Source organism: Giraffa tippelskirchi, chromosome 13, assembly GCF_054371585.1.
Source record: "Giraffa tippelskirchi isolate mGirTip1 chromosome 13, T2T-mGirTip1v1.2.pri, whole genome shotgun sequence".
NCBI classification, from domain to species: domain Eukaryota; kingdom Metazoa; phylum Chordata; class Mammalia; order Artiodactyla; family Giraffidae; genus Giraffa; species Giraffa tippelskirchi.
This window is the reverse complement of record NC_137287.1, coordinates 83229230-83248104: the sequence shown is the minus strand read 5'-3', so window position 1 is coordinate 83248104 and position 18875 is coordinate 83229230. Positions and strand designations below refer to the sequence as shown.

At 51.7% G+C, this 18875-nt stretch overlaps 1 protein-coding gene across 1 annotated transcript in view; it reads left to right on the top strand.

Annotated features, from left to right (window-relative positions):
- Positions 1–18135, top strand: part of RALGAPA2 (Ral GTPase activating protein catalytic subunit alpha 2) — a 287034-nt gene extending 268899 nt beyond the window's left edge. Inside the window, exons 39-40 of the mRNA XM_081558721.1 lie at positions 11754–11793; positions 14976–18135. Of these exons, the coding sequence (XP_081414847.1) occupies positions 11754–11758 (5 nt within the window). The 3' untranslated portion in view covers positions 11759–11793; positions 14976–18135. The remainder of the gene's footprint in view (positions 1–11753; positions 11794–14975) is intronic.
- Positions 18136–18875: the final 740 nt, after the last annotated feature.

Below are 18875 nucleotides of genomic sequence, written 5' to 3'. Positions count from 1 at the left end.
TTCAGGAGCCCCCACATCCAGGCTTTCACATCATCCTGATAAGCTGCAGACCAGCCGTGAGGGACACCCCGGGGCGGACCAGCCTCAGCCCCTCCATCCCCTTCTCCACGTCACAGTGGGATCAGCTGGACAGCATCTCGGGCTCAGAGTGTGACTGCTGTCCTCTCAGGTAGGCTGTCATCTAACCCTGATTGTTGGTGACCTTGGTCACAGAGCTCCTGACTAGCCAGTGAGAAGGGAGTTGTTCTAAACAAACCGTCTGGACTCTCTGTCTCAATGTGTCTCTTTGAACTGAGTCTGCTTGGGAAAACTTGCCTCCCTCACTGTGGTCATTCAGGAAGTCTTGATGAGATGCGAACTGGGTTGGGGAACAGACCCTGACGTGACCAGAAACCCAGACCGAAGGAACCGGGGTTCCCAGCACAGGCTGTGTGATGCTGGGGGTTCTACTACCTCCTGTCACAGCAGCAGTCAGTGCATTTGTGGGCCAGTACATTCATGGGACTGTGACAGTCTGTGGGGTCACCTGGCAGTTGTAACTGCAGACCCTTCTAGCCAACCATGTGGAACAGATCAGAGAATGAAGCCCAGAGGACACGCTGAGTCAACAGACAAGCCTCAGATGCTCCCAAGTGCCCGGGTGGGTCAGGCTTCAGGGCTCCATGTGGCCATGGGGTTCGAGGGGCTTTGAACATTTTGGGGGTGCTAGGAGTATTCAGGTATGACCTAAATCAAATCCCTTATGATTATACAGTAGAAGGGACAAATAGATTTAAGGGACTAGATCTGATAGACAGAGTGCCTGATGAACTATGGACAGAGGTTCGTGACATTGTACAGGAGACAGGGATCAAAACCATCCCCAGGGAAAAGAAATGCAAAAAAGCAAAATGGCTGTCTGATGAGGCCTTACAAATAGCTGTGAAAACAAAGAGAGGTGAAAAGCAAAGGAGAAAAGGAAAGATATTCCCATCTGAATGCAGAGTTACAAAGAATAGCAAGGAGCAATAAGAAAGCCTTCCTCAGCAATCAATGCAAAGAAATAGAAGAAAACAACAGATTGGGAAAGACCAGAGATCTCTTCAAGAAAATTAGAGATACCAAAGGAACATTTCATGCAAAGATGGGCTCGATAAAGGACAGAAATGGTATGGACCTAACAGAAGCAGAAGATATTAAGAAGAGGTGGCAAGAATACACAGAAGAACTGTACAAAAAAGATCTTCACGACCCAGATAATCACGATGGTGGGATCACTCACCTAGAGCCAGACATCCTGGAATGTGAAGTCAAGTGGGCCTTAGAAAGCATCACTACGAACAAAGCTAGTGGAGGTGATGGAATTCCAGTTGAGCTATTTCAAATCCTGAAAGATGATGCTGTGAAAGTGCTGCACTCGATATGCCAGCAAATCTGGAAAACTCAGCAGTGGCCACAGGACTGGAAAAGGACAGTTTTCATTCCAATCCCAAAGAAAGGCAATGCCAAAGAATGCTCAAACTACCGCACAATTACACTCATCTCACACACTAGTAAAGAAATGCTCAAAATTCTCCAAGCCAGGCTTCAGCAATATGTGAACGGTGAACTTCCAGATGTTCAAGCTGGTTTTAGAAAACGCAGAGGAACCAGAGATCAAATTGCCAACATCCGGTGGATCATCGAAGAAACAAGAGAGTTCCAGAAAAACATCTATTTCTGCTTTATTGATTATGCCAAAGCCCTTGACTATGTGGATCACATTAAACTGTGGAAAATTCTGAAAGAAATGGGAATACCAGACCATCTGACCTGCCTCTTGAGAAACCTGTATGCAGGTCAGGAAGCAACAGTTAGAACTGGACATGGAACAACAGACTGGTTCCAAATAGGAAAAGGAGTATGTCAAGGCTGTATATTGTCACCCTGCTTATTTAACTTATATGCAGAGTACATCATGAGAAACGCTGGGCTGGATGAAGCACAAGCTGGAATCAAGATTGCCAGGAGAAATATCAATAACCTCAGATATGCAGATGACACCACCCTTATGGCAGAAAGCGAAGAACTAAAGAGCCTCTTGATGAAAGTGAAAGAGGAGAGTGAAAAAGTTGGCTTAAAACTCAACGTTCAGAAAACTAAGATCATGGCATCTGGTCCCATTACTTCATGGGAAATAGATGGGGAAACAGTGGAAACAGTGTCATACTTTATTTTGGGGGGCTCCAAAATCACTGCTGATGGTGATTGCAGCCATGAAATTAAGAGACGCTTACTCCTTGGAAGGAAGGTTATGGCCAACCTAGATGGCATATTTAAAAGCAGAGACATTACTTTGCCAACAAAGGTCCATCTAGTCAAGGCTATGGGTTTTCCAGTGGTCATGTATGGATGTGAGAGTTGGACGGTGAAGAAAGCTGAGTGCCAAAGAGTTGATGCTTTTGAACTGTGGTGTTGGAGAAGACTCTTGAGAGTCCCTTTTGATTGCAAGGAGATCCAACCAGTCCATCCTAAAGGAATCAGTCCTGAATATTCATTGGAAGGACTGATGCTGAAGCTGAAACTCCAATACTTTGGCCACCTGATACAAAGAACTGACTCATTGGAAAAGACCCTGATGCTGGGAAAGATTGAAGGCAGGAGGAGAAGGGGACGACAGAGGATGAGATGGTTGGATGGCATCACCGACTCGATGGACAAGAGTTTGAGCAAGCTCTGGGAGTTGGTGATGGACAGGGAGGCCTGGCGTGCTGCAGTCCATGGGGTCGCATTAGTCAGACACGACTGAGCGACTGAACTGAACTGAACTGAGGAGTACAGCAGGAACCAGGCCCAGAGCCTTAGTGTGGAGACAGAAGGTAGAGCCATCACCAAACTTCGGGCCGCCCTTCCTGTCCGGGACTTTGTGCATTTTCCTCTCTCGGCACTGAAGACGACTCAGGCTGACCTGCCCAGCTCCACCCTCTGATCCTGCTGTCTTCCTGTCCCCCCTCAACCCTGTGCTCAGCACTGGCCAGGACCTTCCACCCAGAGCCAGCCTCCCCAACTGCAGGGGGGACAGGTCCCATCAGAGAGCCAGGCTCTGGTGTCCTCTTTGTCTAGCCTGTGGCCTCAGTCAAGTTAGTGCCACTCTGCCACCCAGAGTCCAATTCTGTAAAATGGGTCTAACAGCAGTACCTTTTGAGTTCAGTTCAGTTCAGTCGCTTAGTCGTGTCCGACTCTTTGCAACCCCGTGGACTGCAGCATGCTAGGCATCCCTGTCCATCACCAGCTCCCAGAGCTTACTCAAACTCCTGTCCATCGAGTCGGTGATGCCATCCAACCATCTCATCCTCTGTCATCCCCTTCTCCTCCTGCCTTCAATCTTTCCCAGCATCAGGGTCTTTTCCAATGAGTCAGTTCTTTGCATCAGGTGGCCAAAGTATTGGAGTTTCAGCTTCAGCATCAGTCCTTCCAATGAATATTCAGGACTGGTTTCCTTTAGGATGGACTGGTTGGATCTCCTTGCAGTCCAAGGGACTCTGAAGAGTCTTCTCCAACACCGCAGTTCAAAAGCATCAATTCTTCGGCACTCAACATTCTTTCTAGTCCAACTCTCACATCAATACATGACCACTGGAAAAACCATAGCTTTGACTAGATTGACCTTCGTTGGCAAAGTAATGTCTCTGCTTTTTAATATGCTGTCTAGGTTGGTCATAACTTTCCTTCCAAGGAGCAAGCGTCTTTTAATTTCATGGCTGCAGTCACCATCTGCAGTGATTTTGGAGCCCAAGAGAATAAAGTCTGTCACTGTTTCCATTGTTTTCCCATCTACTTGCCGTGAAGTGATGGGACTAGATGCCATGATCTTAGTTTTCTGAATGTTGAGTTTTAAGCCAACTTTTCCCCTCTGCTCTTTCACTTTCATCAAGAGGCTGTTTAGTTCTTTGCTTTCTGCCATAAGGGTGGTGTCATCTGCATATCTGAGGTTATTCATATTTCTCCCAGCAATGTTGATTCCAGCTTGTGCTTCATCCAGCCCAGCATTTTGGCATACCTTCTGATTAGTGCCCCGATAGTACCTGGCAAAACCCACTAAAGTGCATTGGTAAAGGCCCAATGAGTCAGTATGTGTAAGGGGCTGAGGACACTTCTGGAGACCTCTGGAGGTGTTCCTGAGTGCTCTGCTCACCACCCTGCCCATCTGGCTTTTTTCTCACTTCACCCTGTGCCTCCCAATTTCTCCTCTCCTCCTGGAGTCCCTTCTGCCTGTTTGGCCCATCTCGTGGAAAAGGGCCTGCAAGCTGGGCTGCTACCCGTGGGATGCTAGCCAGTTGCCCTGCCTATGGGGATGGTCCCACTCTGCAGGCCAGGATGTCAGCCCAGAACTCCACTCAGGTCATCCACAGTGGCCCCCAGATACAAGTTATCTGATGTCACCATCCATTCAAGGGCTCAGAGGCACCCACTCTGCCCACACATGCTCTGGGCTGCCTCTGGGTGGCGTTGGCACCAGGCCTGAGAACCACTAATCGCCCTGCACCAGCTTTCACCCCCTCACCCATACCCAATCCCACCCTCTCTCTCATGTCACCTGTTCAGCTTAACCCCTGTGCATATGACATTTCTTTTAAAAACTCAAAATGTATCCTCTTGGAAGGGCTTCCCAGGTGGCTCAGTGATAAAGAACCCGCCTGCCGATGCAGGAAACTCGGGTTTCATCCATGGGTCAGGAAGATCCCCTGGAGAAGGAAATGGCAACCCACTCTAGTATCCTTGCCTGGGAAATCCCATGGACAGAGGAGCCTGGCAGGCTATAGTCCATGGGGTCATAAAAGAGTAGGACACGACTGAGCAACTAAAGAACAACCACCACCACAACAAACATTTGGAAGGCACCAAAATATAAGCTGTATCTAGGGTGTAAAGGGTTGAACACAACTGAGCACACACACCTTCTCTTGGAAATATGTTAAACCATTCATAGGAGGTTTTTTAACCCATAATCCATTTGCCAGAACCTGGTGGTGCTGGCTCAGCTGTGCCCTGGGTCACTCCCCAGATGCTGCAGGTCCCTCCACCAAAGACTTGGGGGTTTTTGTCTGTGGTGTGGCCTGGGGATGGGGACTTACTTTCAAAGAGTAAGCCGTTGCTGAGAACCACTGTCTCACAAAGGTGACCCGGTCCAGCTTCCTCTGACTTATCTCCCTTACTCCTTGATTTTTCTCAGCCTATGGAGGGAAAGCTTTGTCCTGTGTGTGTGAATTTCTTGTGTCTATATTGGGCTGTAATTTCTTTAAAGAACAACATAGCACCTTCTTTCTTATATGCAACAGGAGTACGATAGCAGTGCATGCAGGAAGAAGTCTGACTGTTGCTTTAAGGGGTCCAGGTGTGTCTCCAGGTCACAGATGTGTGTGGGGCCTGACGCAAGAGCCAGAACAAACACCTGTAATTGGGTCTCATCCTCCCCGGCCCCTCCCGTCCTCCCACTGAAAGTGGAGCCATGCAGAGCAGCAGGGCCCTGGCCAGGTGTGGGGGAGGCAGGGCCGCCAGAGCCTGGTGACAATGCAGCTGGGGAAACTGAAACTTGGTCAGGGGCTTTCCTGAGTGGTATGGAGGGTTTTAAAGAGAATTTTCAGTAGCCCTGTTTTGCGCCACCTTTTGTCCCTTGAACTGCAAGGAGATCCAACCAGTCCATCCTAAAGGAATCAGTCCTGAATATTCATTGGAAGGACTGATGCTGAAGCTGAAACTCCGATACTTTGGCCACCTGATGCAAAGAACTGTCTCATTGGAAAAGACCCTGATGCTGAGAAAGATTGAAGGCAGGAGGAGAAGGGGACGACAGAGGATGAGATGGTTGGATGGCATCACCGACTCGATAGACAAGAGTTTGAGCAAGCTCTGGGAGTTGGTGATGGACAGGGAGGCCTGGCGTGCTGCAGTCCATGGGGTCGCAAAGAGTCGGACACGACTGAGCGACTGAACTGAACTTGCCTCATGTTTATTCACCCCCTTTCCCTCTAAAACTCTTACTCTCCTGGTGTCAGCTCTGGAAGAGGGAAGAGACGGATGTGACGAACATCTGCTCCACCTGATCTGATGGAAAATGACGGTGCCGCCTGTCAGATGTCCCCATCGCTGCTCCAGCCCCGCCTTCCCTGGGGAGCTGTCCCTGAGCAGGATGTGCTGGGCGTTTCAGGGGAGGATGGGGAGCTCTGACACCTTGCATTCTGTCTCTCCCTATCCCTCTCAGAGCTTCACGTCTCCTCAGGGAGCAGATACTCAGGAATCACCAACATTGGCTTATTTTTCATAAACCCAGATTAGTCAGCTCCAAACCACAACTACCTGTGAAAAAAGGTTTATCAAGGGGCAAAAAAGACATTTAGCCAGTGGTTTGGGTCAGTTGGGTTGTGATTTCCCGGAGCTGGGCTGTATCGTGTGCTTCGTAAGCCGGGAAAGGACGGAAACTTGGCCTGATGTGTGTTAGCTGTTCCACTAAGTGTCCTGCCCATCAGTCTATAACTCTCCCAAGCTGGCCGAGATGGGGACTCTCAGAGGCATGGCTGAGAGAACAAGATGCAGAGAGGAAGACCCCACACTTCAGAGCCGCCAGCGTGGGGACCCTCCTGCCCCGGGCAGGTGTGGAGGCTGGTCCGACGTTCCTCAGAAAAGGACTGTTCAAACTATCGACATGACATTTAATCGGTTCCTTTGGAAGAACTCGAGGCTGCTGCTTTTTCTGTGAAATGCTGCCTTCGGTTTGCCCTGGGTTCTCAGTCGACTCTGCCGGGTTTTAAGTGTGAATGGTATCCTGCCCCTGACTCCCTGGGTGTTAATTACGGCCCCAGGGACACACAGCAGTTGCCAAGAGATGGCCCGAAAATACCAAGAATTTTTCTCGCAGACAGTTTTTGGAAGTGACTCTTGAAGCTTATTCGAAATAGCCTTGAGAGGTTGTTTCGGGAGAATCCAGAGCTCCTGACATTTCCGGTTCACATGCCTTGTGAGCCATGACTGGAGCCCTCACATCCAGAAGGTTCTAGAAGTTGGAACACGGACAGTTTCAGCTGTCAGGGTAGGCTCCTGGAAGCCTTGATGATTTTGCCTCAATTTCTGTTAAGCAGCAACCAAAGCAGAGGCCAAACGGGACCTCTCTTAGTAGCACTGAAGTCTGCGGATGGGGAAAAGAAAGAATATTTTATACTCTCCTTTTCCAGAAGAATATATGAATGATAACCAGAAAATAAACTTCTAAAAAGCTCAGCCACTCAATGGTGCCCAACTCTTTGCATCTCTATGGACTGTAGCCCACCAGGCTCTAGGCAAGAATACTAGAGTAGGTTGCCATTTCCTATATTTGCAAAGCTGTGCAACCATCACCACAATCTAATTTTAGAGACTTTTTTTAAAATCCCTCCTGAAAAACAAAAACCTAAATTCCACTAGCAGTCCATCTTCATCCTACCTCCCAGCCCTAAGCAACCACCGGTCTCTTCCTGTCCCTCTGGACCTGCCTGTTCTGAACGTTTCGTATAAATGGAGTCAGATGATACGTGATCTTTGCTGACTGGCTTCTTGCACTTAGCACCTCCTCAAGGGTCTTCTGTGTTGTAACTTGTATCCGTATTTCACTTGTTTTTATCGCCAAATAACATTCCATTGTAAGGGCAGACCACGCTTTGTTTCCATTCATCAGGTGGTGGACATTTGGGACTGTTTCCATCTTTCAGCTATTATGAATATGGCTGCTATAAACATTTCTGTACTGATTTTCTATTTGGAGACGTGAATCATTCAAACTGGTAAAATGAACAGTCTCTCCATAGCTGGGATATGACCGAAATCGCTGTGTTCACGTCCTGAGACAGTAAGTGGGTCTGGAAGCATCTTTCTCCACGACAGCCTAACAACACATTAATGTTCAATGCTCAATTTAGCTAAATTCATTCATAGATCCATAAGAATATATTATAGTCATACAAGGGGAAGAGAAAAATGCCAGACAAGTGTTTTCGAGAACGTTCCACCTGCTGGCCGAGTCCCCGCACAGGTGGACGGGCGCACTGGGCATGCCCTCTCTCTGCCCGCCTGTCTTTTGGTCCAGCTGTCCTACTTTTATGCTTCGGAACCAAAGCTGATGGGCAAGACCAACGACCGAAAAGAAGAAGCTGAGCCCAGAGCCAGGGCTGGGGCCAGGACCCAGCCCCTGCGGCTGGATGGGAAATTCTGGACACCTTCCTCGGGCCATTTGGAGATGGTAATTAGGCTGGCTAGTGCCCACTGGTCTGGGGTTGCCAGTGTTGAGAGTGTAGGCTCACCGCATCCACTGCTGCACCTGTTCGCGTCCGCAGAGCCATTCCAAGGGGTCTGAATAGCCCAGACAGCCCTCCGATCTCCTGCTCAGTCCGCCTTCCTGCCTCAAGGATATTTAGCTCTCACCCGAAGCCAGAACGCCAGCCCACTGCTTTCTGTCCCTCAGCATGCCAGCTCTCAGAACCATTCCCTTCCCTAATTATCCTGAACCAGCTAATCGTCTCCCATGCTGACTGCTCAGTAACTAGGACCCAGGGAGAGCAGCCACTTTTCTTGTCCGACCCTGCCCAGCACGTGTCCCAGGGGGCAGTCCTGGACATCAGCCTTGCCTCGGAGATAAGACTCTCGGTGCAAATCTGCTCTTCTGCCCTGCCGGTGAGCGCAGCCAGAGAAAACAGGCTACGGAAAGGCCCACCGGCTCTTGAAAAGCCTCCACGAGGCACCAACCAAGTTGGTGATCTCCTCGTCCCTGGAAGTCTTGGTGGATATTATCCAGGTGTCAGAGGAGTCATATGAGACCTGAGAAGTAGGATGTCCTTCTCTAAAAGCCACCTCGTGGGTGTCTGAGCCGCTGAGTGGCCACATGTTGGTGTCCCGAGTTACCCCCCTTCCCCCGGGCCATGCCATACCCTCCAGTTCTCCCCAGGGAGGTCTCGCTCAGCTGCTCTCAGACATGAGTGGGGCCAACTCCCCAATGTCAACACCATTCACCTGTAAGGAAACGCCAGACTTAAGATGCATATTAACCATACAATCAGTGCCTCTCAACCTTTTATCCTTCTTGCCGCGCGTTTTTATTTCCTAATTTGTCCTCTTCCCCCAAACAGCACAGATACATGGTCTACCTGTATATTTTCCATGCTGACATCTAGGCTTTGTACAAATAGAGAATAAGTCATCTTTGCTCCCCAACAGCACGCCATTAACTCCTCTGCCAAAAGCCTCCGAAGGCAGGAGTTTCAGCTGTCACCTGGAGCCTAGAACAGGTCCTGGCACACACCAGGTGCCCAGCCAATGAGAGAAGGACATGGTTAGACTTCACGTCTCCCGTGTGCCTGGGCATCACACAGCTTCGAGCACCGTGGTCTCTTCTGGTGCCTGCAACACTGCCCAGGTTAGTCGGTATCTCATGCTGACCCCCCCAGGGAGGCGTCAGAAAGCTGACAGCCTGCTGTTCTGCTCCACGCAGGGGGTCCCCGCCCTCCAGGAGCACTGTCTGTGTGTCAGGGCGAGTGACATTTGAGCCCCATGGAATAATTACGGCAGCCCCCAACTGCCGCCGTCTCTGCATCTCCTTAACTCGCCGGTGGATTGGCAGTCCCTGAGACTTTCTGTCCGGTCCAGCACAGCACACCCGGCTGCATGTGGGGACGCAACGGGAGAAGGGCTGCCCGTCCTCATCAGCAATTACAAACAAGCCCTCCATTGTCAGCCGCGCCATCTGCTTGCTCAGTCCCACCAATCGGGTGCTTGTACGCCCAGCATTGCCAGCGCCTAGGGGCTGCAGGGGAGAGGGGCCATGGAGCCCCTTCGTGGGGAGACCCTTTGCTCACAATGGAGAGGATCGACAGCATGGAAGCTGAGTCCCTCAGCTGGAGGAAGACTCACACGGAGATGTTCCACAACCACTATCTTCCGGGAGCTCGCAGTGCATTTGGGGGAAGAGGGGCAATCTAGATCATTGCAGTGTTTAGAGGTCCCACAGAAAGCAGAACAGTCCAGCACCAAGAGTCAACACTGTCCGAGAACTCCCTGTGCCCCTAGAGCTCACGTTCCATGTAAAGACAGCCGTTCACAGTGTCTGGAAATCAAGGAAGACAAGTCTAGTGCATCGTCACAATCATTCTCTGTCCCGAAGTTCCCAACTCTGTGTGACTTTAGGGGGTATGGAGGAGTGAAATTTCATCGACAGATTGGAAAATATGGCTTCAGAGAAGCCCACATTCCTTCCAAAAAGCCCCACCTAAGATCTGTCACTGGTCCCTCCTCCAATGGCATCCGTCTTAGAAATTGGCCGTGGTCACTGCGCCAGCCTTGCAGGCGAGGTCAGCAGACTATCCAGGTTCACCACAGTGGTCAGGCAGACAGCAGTCCATGTCACTGATATAAAAGTCCTTTGTCCAGATTTGATGGTGGGCTGGTTGTTTTTCAGTTGCTCAGTCGTGTCCAAGTCTTTGCAGCCCCATGAACTGCAGCACACCACGCTTCCCTGTCCTTCACCATCTCCCAGAGTTTGCTCAAATTCATGTCCATTGAGTCAGTGATATCATCCAACCATCTCATCCTCTGTCACCCCCTTTTTCTTCTGCCCTCAATCTTTCCCAGTATCAGGGTCTTTTCCAATGAGTCGGCTCCTCGCATCAGGTGGCCAAAGTATTGGAGCTTCATCTTCAGCATCAGTTCTTCCAGTGACTCTTCAGGGTTGATTTCCTTTAGGATGGACGGGTTTGATCTCCTTGCTGTCCAAGGGACTCTCAAGAGTCTTCTCCAGCACCTCAATTTGAAAGCATCAATTCTTCGGCACTTGGCCTTCTTTATGGTCCAGCTCTCACATCTGTACATGACTACTGGAAAAACCATAGCTCTGACTAGACAGACCTTTGTTGGCAAAGTGATGGTGGCCTAGTGACACTGAACTAGGAGAGTTGCAGGGGTCGGGATGAGGAGCCGTCGCCTGACTCAGACAGAGGTCATTGCATTTGCTAAGGCAAACCACGTGGGAAATAGGATGGCCGTGGAGGAGTGAGTGGTTGAGAAAAACCGTCCACGCCGGGGAGCTCAGAGCCTCTCTGGGGTCTGACAGGACTGCTGGGGTCCTGCTTCTTTGTGAATGAGAGTCCAGTTTTGCCTCTGCAGGGTCCCCTTTGAAGCTGCCCTCTGCACAGTACACCTCGCTCTTCCTCCCTGGGGAACGTGACATCGAAGGTGACGCCTGTACCACATTAACACACTGTGTGCCCCTCAAAAACCTGTAAAATGAAACTTGGAGACATGTGAACTTATACAGTTAGTGGGTATCAGTTATTTTTTCAGGGCCTCCAGAGAATTCCAAATGCTTGTCTTGAAAACTCTTAGCTTTGACTATACCTAAGACAAAACATTAGGAACCCTCTGCGGCAGGAACGGGACACTGAGACCCCCAAGGCCCCATTAAGGCCAGCGGTCAAAGGCCGTCCCGCACGTGCTAGGTCAGAGCTCCCCAGTGTCTGCAAGGCTCCCACAGCAACTGTCACACATCCTGGGAAAGCTAACGTCGCCTTCGTTTCACACCTGTACAGGTGATGGCAGCCAGAATTTTGTCCTGCCAAGTGGAATTTCAGGTGAATTTTCAGTTGGTAATGATCTCGGAAGCTGCAGGAACACTCAGGCCGCCCAGGAACAGATGTATTTTTAGCACCGTGTTCATTATCTAGTTGGGCTGTGCGTGTGCAGGGCCTGTATTCACTCCATTTTATGTTCTTTCCCTTCAGATTAAAATACGTGAAGGCCTCGCTGCGGTGTTTGAACAAGGTAAGTTCAAAGAACAAGTGTTTGAACTGACACGTCAGTGGATTTGCCCAGCGCCCTGCTCTTGGGAGAGTGGGGGAGAGTTCACTCACTGACCTGTCTCCCTCCAGGGCTTGGGGTTCCTGCCACCTCCCCCTCACCCCTGAGGGGCTCTGCACTGCCCGCCTGCCCGGGAAGCCCACCCCAGCCTTTCTCCAGCCCCGGGCTCTGGGCGGAATCCGACACCAACACCTGCCATCCCAGAAAATGTTTTGTCGCCCGCCCTTTTGTGTGCGGGGGGCCTCGGGGAGCCAGTGGGCCTGGGGCCGCCCCCTTGTTTTTTGTTGCCCAGCCTGGAGGAGTGGGGGTCTTGAGATGGGCCGACAAGATGCAGCACGTGCGGGCTGGCCTTTGACCGCTGGCCTTAATGGGGCCTTGGGGGCCTGGGCTGGGGAGGACAGGTCGTCCTGGGGCTGCTGAATGGAACAGCTGGGAGAGGAAGAGCAGACAAAAGCTGCGGGGCGCAGAGGGCAGGGAACCCCTGCATTGCTGCAGTTTAGGACCCAGAGGGCAGGCTGGCCGTGGCAGGTGTGACCTCCGTGGGCCTCCTCTTTCGGCCTGGGTCTGGGGTCTGGGCCCTGCCCAGTACCCTGATGGACAGCAGACACCTCGCAGCAGAGCCTCTCGGGGTGGCCCAGGCTGTACCTCCTCGTGGAGTCACGGGGGGAAGGGAGACCCGATGCTGAGGGTAACCAGGAACCTGAGGGTGATGAAGATACGGACGGGCAGGTCAGGGAGCAAACTGTCATTTATCAACCACATCGCCCAGTGGAGCCGGGGCACAGACACCCTCCCTGCTGAGTCAATGTAAACAGGGAGGTGAGGGTCAGGATTTTGGGGTTTATCGCAAGCGCCGCCCTCCTCCCCCCGGCAGGCCCACTGCACAGGAAGCTGACCCTCCAACCCAGCTGGCTTTTTCTTGGCCCCCCCAGCCACAGAATTGTCCCAACCTGGGCTCACTGGTGCCAGCCCCCAAGGTAACACGAGCCACAAAGCCCATGTCAGTCAGGCAGAACAGTGTACACTCCTCCCTACTCGTGGGGATTCACGCAAAAGCGTATTTTGTTTTGCTGGGACCCCATATCTCCTAAGGTAGCCAAGTGGGGCTCCAGGATCCTTTGAACACTGGCTTCTAGCATGAGGAAAGGCCGGGCAGAGGCAGCGACTGTCAGCGGCCAGGAAAGGAACCACCCCCTTTGCGGCCAGCCTGCTCCATCCACAGCAGCAACCTCCCCATCAATCATGGGGTGCAGTGGGCACGGTGGGAGCCAGCGCAGGCCAGGGACATGCTGGGGGCAAGGTGGGGACCAGAGGGATGCAGGGGACGTGTGGTGCGGTCTCCTGCTCCGGCATGACATTCCTGGGGCCCTGGTGGTGGGGTCATTGCCCTGAGATGCCCGAAGGCCACTTTGTAGTGAGAGCTTCACACTGGTCCAAGTTGGCATTGCCCTGAGCACCTGCTATGCTGCAGTGCAGGACTGCGAGGGCCAGCCCCCCGGGCCTCCCTGGCTGGGGTGGTGGAGTAAATATTTCCCTTCTGATCCAGCAATACTCACACCTGATACCACATCTTTGAACATCACTTTATCTCTTGCATTTACTTGCTTTTTTTTCCCCCTTGCTTCCCTCTCCCAATGGATCTGAATTCAGAGTGGTGGGGTTGGTTCCTAGTTGGTGGTGGTTTAGTCACTAAGTTGTGTCCGACTCCTGTGACCCCATGGACTGTAACACGCCAAACTTCTCTGTCCATGGGTATTCTCCAGGCGAGAATACTGGAGTGGGTTGCCATTTTCTTCTCCAGGGGGATCTTCCCAACCCAGGGATCGAACCTGGGTCTCCTGCATTGCAGGCAGATTCTTTACCGACTGGGCTATGAGGGAAGCCCTGGTTCCTAGTTAATGATGTGAAATTTTATACAATTTGAAGTGAAGGTGTTCAAGCTGGAATCGTATCTGGGATTGAGTCAGGGGTGTTCTCCCTGCTGCCCTCCCTGATGGACCACACGTAGACATCCTCCAGGGACCTGGGGTGATGTCCGTAACCAGCGCCATTTCCACCTTGGATGGCAGCATAGCTGTGCTGCTTTTACCAAAAATCAGCCTGTTTTCAAAGACAAAAACAGCAGAAGAGAGACTCACAACTCCTCTCTCTGCCTGACCTTCCTGGGACTGGAAGGAGGTGACAGAAGAGGCCGGGCTTGGGACATCTTAAGGAACCCATTTGGGGAACAAGCCTGGGGTAGGTAGTCTCCTTGGGTCCAAGTGTGTTCACAGGTATTGATTTCAGAGGCTCTCCCTAGAAACGAGAAGGTCAGGTCCGAAAATGAAAGGAGATGCTGTCTGTGAATAAGGCCACTTATGGAAATTAATTTCAAAGGCCAGTAATGAGAGAAATGTCAGGCCAAAGCCCAGGAGTGAAGCATGTCGGGAGAAGGCTAGAGAGCTTGCTTTTGAGGAAGCTGAGGTGAAGCCCAGCAGGTTTTAAAAATAGGTTATTAGGAGGGTGATGAAACGGTCCTCCCTCGAAGTAGGGCCCGGGGGGACCCACCTCAGCAACAACGGCCGGGTGTTGCAGCAGCGGGCGCCTGGGTTCCTGGAGCAGCCCTAGGGATGGGGCGTGCGCAGGCTTCAGCTTCGTTCCTTTTCCTCTCTGGGACCCAACAGCTGTAGGCACTTCTGGACTCGTTCAATTAGTCCTGACCTCCTGTCTCAGACCCCTTGGGGAATAATCGAGCTGTAAGTCCTGGTGTAAAATATCAGCATGTAAATCCATGTAAATAACAACACGACGGAGCCACAAGCCGCCCCTGACTTTTTTTCTTGTTCTTTCACTGAGTCTGGGGCAGCTTTGCTCCGTCTCCCTTGCCCCACACCCACAGTGTTAATGGTGTCTTTTCTTTTCCTTCTTGACTTGAGGATTGGATGTAAGGCCCAATAAATTTCAAAAAGATTCCCAGCTCCTTTTGCGCTACAGGAAGGTCTAGAGCAAAGGCTGGGAGGAAAGACCTTGCTAGTCTGTGGGTTCATCCAGCAAACGTCCCTGCACACGTGTGGCACCAGGTGGGGGTCCAGCCCTCTTCCTGGGGACGTGCCACATCCTCCCCCTCCACCCTGTGCCCACGAGGGCCTCCCTCTGCTTCCTTCCAGGGCCCTGGCCACCGGGCTGAGCTCCCCTCTATGGTGCCTCGGGGAGGAAGAGATGGAGGAGACTCCCACACTTCCCCACCTGAACCCCCAAACCCAGACTCTGGGAACCTCGCTGCTCTGCCAGTGTCCTCGGCACGTCTCCCCGTGCACGGGCTTCTGAACTTGAGGAGGAATCCCACCGAAATGCTGAGGATCAGACTCTCAAAGTAGGTGGTGGCATCTCAGGAACCTTGGGCTGTGAAAGAAGAAAAGTCGCCAACAACCAGAGACGCACCCGCCAGTGGGGCTGCCCCAGCGGAGGGAACAGGAGGAGGTTCCGGGCTCCCCGGGAGAGTGGGGGGCAGCTGGCTCTGTCCCCCAGGAGACTCCTTTGCTTTGTAAACTGTCCGATGTTTCACTGTCCCGCTCTTGGAGGAGGGCTTCCTGCACTGGTTTTGCTTCTCCTTCTGTTAGGATTCATGGCCAGCCCAGAATTTCATCATCATGGAAATCGGCTTTCCCCAGGGTCTCAAGCCCGGGAGAGGTTGCATCTCTGTGGCTCTGTTTTCTGCCTGGTCCCCGATGCCTGCTAACCAGGGAGAGCATTCCTGACCCTGACCCTGACCCTGACCCTGCTGGAGGCCCTCTGCGTAGTGATGGTGAAGCTTCTGTCTCGGGGCGCTCGGGTGATTCTAGAAACAGAGTCCTGTCCCTGCAAAAGCTCCCTTCCCGGCCTCACCCTGGGGTAGGGCCCCCCCTGCCCCCTGCTGGGAGGGGCCTCCCACACATTTCCCGACACACAGAGCTTTAGGGGGACTGAACTCGAGCGAAGGGTGTGACCCCTACTTTGTACCCATTTGGCTGCCCAAGGGAGGCCTGTTGTGTTTTTTTTTTTTGTTTTCAGAAAGGGAAGAAGGACAGCCCCACTTTCCATGTGTGCTTCTCAGGTGCCCTTGCTGGGGTTGGGGTGTTGGCGGCTGGCCCTCTGCTAGTCACCGAGGCCCTCGGGCCATCTCCAGAGTGAGACCTGGGCCCAGAACAGGGGAGCCGCCAGCTAAGGGCCCAGAGAGGTCTCCATGCAGGTGCTTCCCGCCTGGCCTGCCATTGCCTCTCCACTCCTGCACCCACCGCGGGTGCCCCCAGCCTACCCCTTGCCCACCTTCCGGCTGGGCCCTCTGAGCCCCTTCGCCCAGCAGAGCCGCCATCTTCCCTGACGGCCCACCGCCCAGTGGGCTGGTGCCTGACATTGGCGGGAGGAGCGGGCAGACCCTGGAGATGGTGAGACAGGATTCAGAAGGGCTTTCCTGTTAGAAGAAAGGGGACTTCTGATTCTCCAGGGAGCTCGTGTCTCTGCTTTACAGAGAATGGTGGGTAGGACTTGAGGCCAGGCCCACAGGCAGGGGAGGCTCGAGCACTGTTGGGACCTGAGAGAACCCGGCTCCTTCCAACAGAAGCAGCTCTCCCAGCTGGTCTGTCCACGGTTCGTCCACTGACTGCGGGCTTGGTGGCAACGTCAAGGGTGACTGGAAGTGACCGCCTTCTCTGTTGTGTCAGCAAATGTCACAACTCTTGTCCTCCCGGGCACTCCTCCCTACCCCCCAACCCCAGCTTTGAGTGACTTCAGGTTTCTGCTTGGTGTGGCTTGGCCCACGTGGCCCCAGACTCAGGTTCTGCTCCGTATGGTTCCTCGATCCTGCAGGAGGGACAGCACGTGCTCCTGAGTCCCACGTAAGCTCTAGCTTCTGGGAGAACATGTCACCTTCAGGCTCTGGACAACCCGTGTAGCAGAATTCTTAAACTTGGTTTCAGGACTCATGTTGAAGCCCCGCCCCGGACTCCTGACCCATGATTCCAGCCCTCCTGACCTGGAGTGGGAAAGGTGGTTATAGATAGCAAATACGTAGACTTTCTTATAATCCCAAAAGATTCTGACCACCCTACGACCCCAGAGGACAGCTAGCAGTGTGACAGCTCTTCTCAGTAACAGCTTTGGTTTAGAAACACAGGGACTCTAGTGATCAGGTTTTTTGCTTGCAATCACGTGCACTTGAATCGCTTTTGTTATTTGGGGTGGAAAATTGGAATGATCACTTTTTTTTTTTTTTCACTTAGAAAAGCAAATATTGAGCTTCTGTAATAAATGCCTTTCAGCAAAATTTCCAAGGGTCACTTATCTGGTGGGCACCCACCTGAATCACTGTGCTGACTCATGACATTAGTAGGTCAGCCATCTGTAAACACAAGTGGCCCTTGCTGGCCCCAAATGGAGAAGACTCACGGGCTTCCAGGCAGGGCCAGGTCTTCCGCCTGCCTCTGTGCACGTTGATTTCCATCTGAAGCAAAGATGGTGATCTCTAGTCTCACTGAGTAGGTGTTTGTACTTAAAAAAAAAAAATAGTAATTCCACAAAATGATGACATTTTAAGTAGTAAAACCTTAATTAGACAGCAGTAAGGACTTGTAGCTTAAAGAAGGGACTGCCATGGTGTCTTCCTGTGGTTAAGGAAACGTCTTCCCAGCCGCCACAGGGAAGGAGGGGGTCTTCAGCCTTGACTCTCAGAGAGGCTGGCTGGAGGGACCCTCATCCTTACCATGAGATCCTTCGGATCCTTAGACAATGCAGGTCCATGTTCCTGACCTTCCTCGGGAGTGACCACCCACACTTCATCTACTGTCATATCTGCAGGCGGGAGGGGTGCTTTCACGATGACTGTGACGTCTTAGATGTAACTGTGTTACCCTCACAGCAACTGAAGGGGAATGTCCACACCCAATGGGAAATTCCATAGGAAACAACCATGTCTTCATTGCACTCAGTACCTACATATGACATAACACGTTAGGTGAATGTTTTCTTGTGTTTTCCAGGTCTACAATATTTAGTCCATGTAAATGATAGAATTTGATAAATATGATAAATTAAGTTAAAAGATGTCATTTGATTTCTCTTTTGCTGTCTCGCGTTATTTAATGTTCCTGACGCTCCATACCTGGTTTGTACCTACGTCGGTGTAGACTGTGCCTATAAGCCACTTGGCAGGCATGGTGCCCCTCAGTGGGGGCACCCCGCCCCCAAGGAGCACACGGCTCACCAATGGCCACTATCTGACTCGCCAGTTTGTCCTCCCTCTTTAATTCTGATTTACTGTGACAACTCAATAAAGTAGAAACACAGCACTCACGTGCCGTATGTTCCTCGTGTTTTCATTATAGTTGGAAGGAAAATAAAGTTTATCCTGGCATCTAACAAAAGATGGTTTACATTTTTATCAGATGAAGTTGTTCAAAAGCATTTTTTTTAACCAAAGCCTTAATAAGTATCCAAAATAGTAGCCAGGATGGATACAGGGAGGTTTGCTGATGTGTTGTGTAAAAAAATGACCTCTTGGTTCATAACCTGGAAGCCAAGATCAAGCGTCATCGCTCTCCTATATCTCAGTGCCCCCCTTCTCCTCTCTTCTGCATCAAGGCCAACAGTGAGCCCTGGCTTTGGGCCCCTGTCTCCCCAGAGCAGCCCTCTGTACCAGTCACTCTTCCAGGGGTCTGGAGCCCCTGACCCTGATGAGCAAGGGGCCAGCTTGAAGGCTTTGTCTTGTGAAGAAGTGATAGACAGGGTGGAATAATACCCCCTGTTGGTGCAGCTGAAGCCCACTTGTGGCCTCACCTCAGGACCCCAGCCATCAACCGTCACATTCGGACAACCTGGCCAGGTGGCCCCTACCAGCATCCTGGGCTACTTTCATACCCTGGACAGAAGGGAACTTCCGGAACATTAGACAATCAAGCTTTGCAAAAAGCATCCATTCGTCCATCTGCAAATATTTGCCGAGTATCTGTTACTTATAAGACATTTAGTGACCTCCATGGGGATCCAGCTGCCGTCCTGGGAGCCAAGTAGAGCCTGAATCCTTTTGGCTTTTT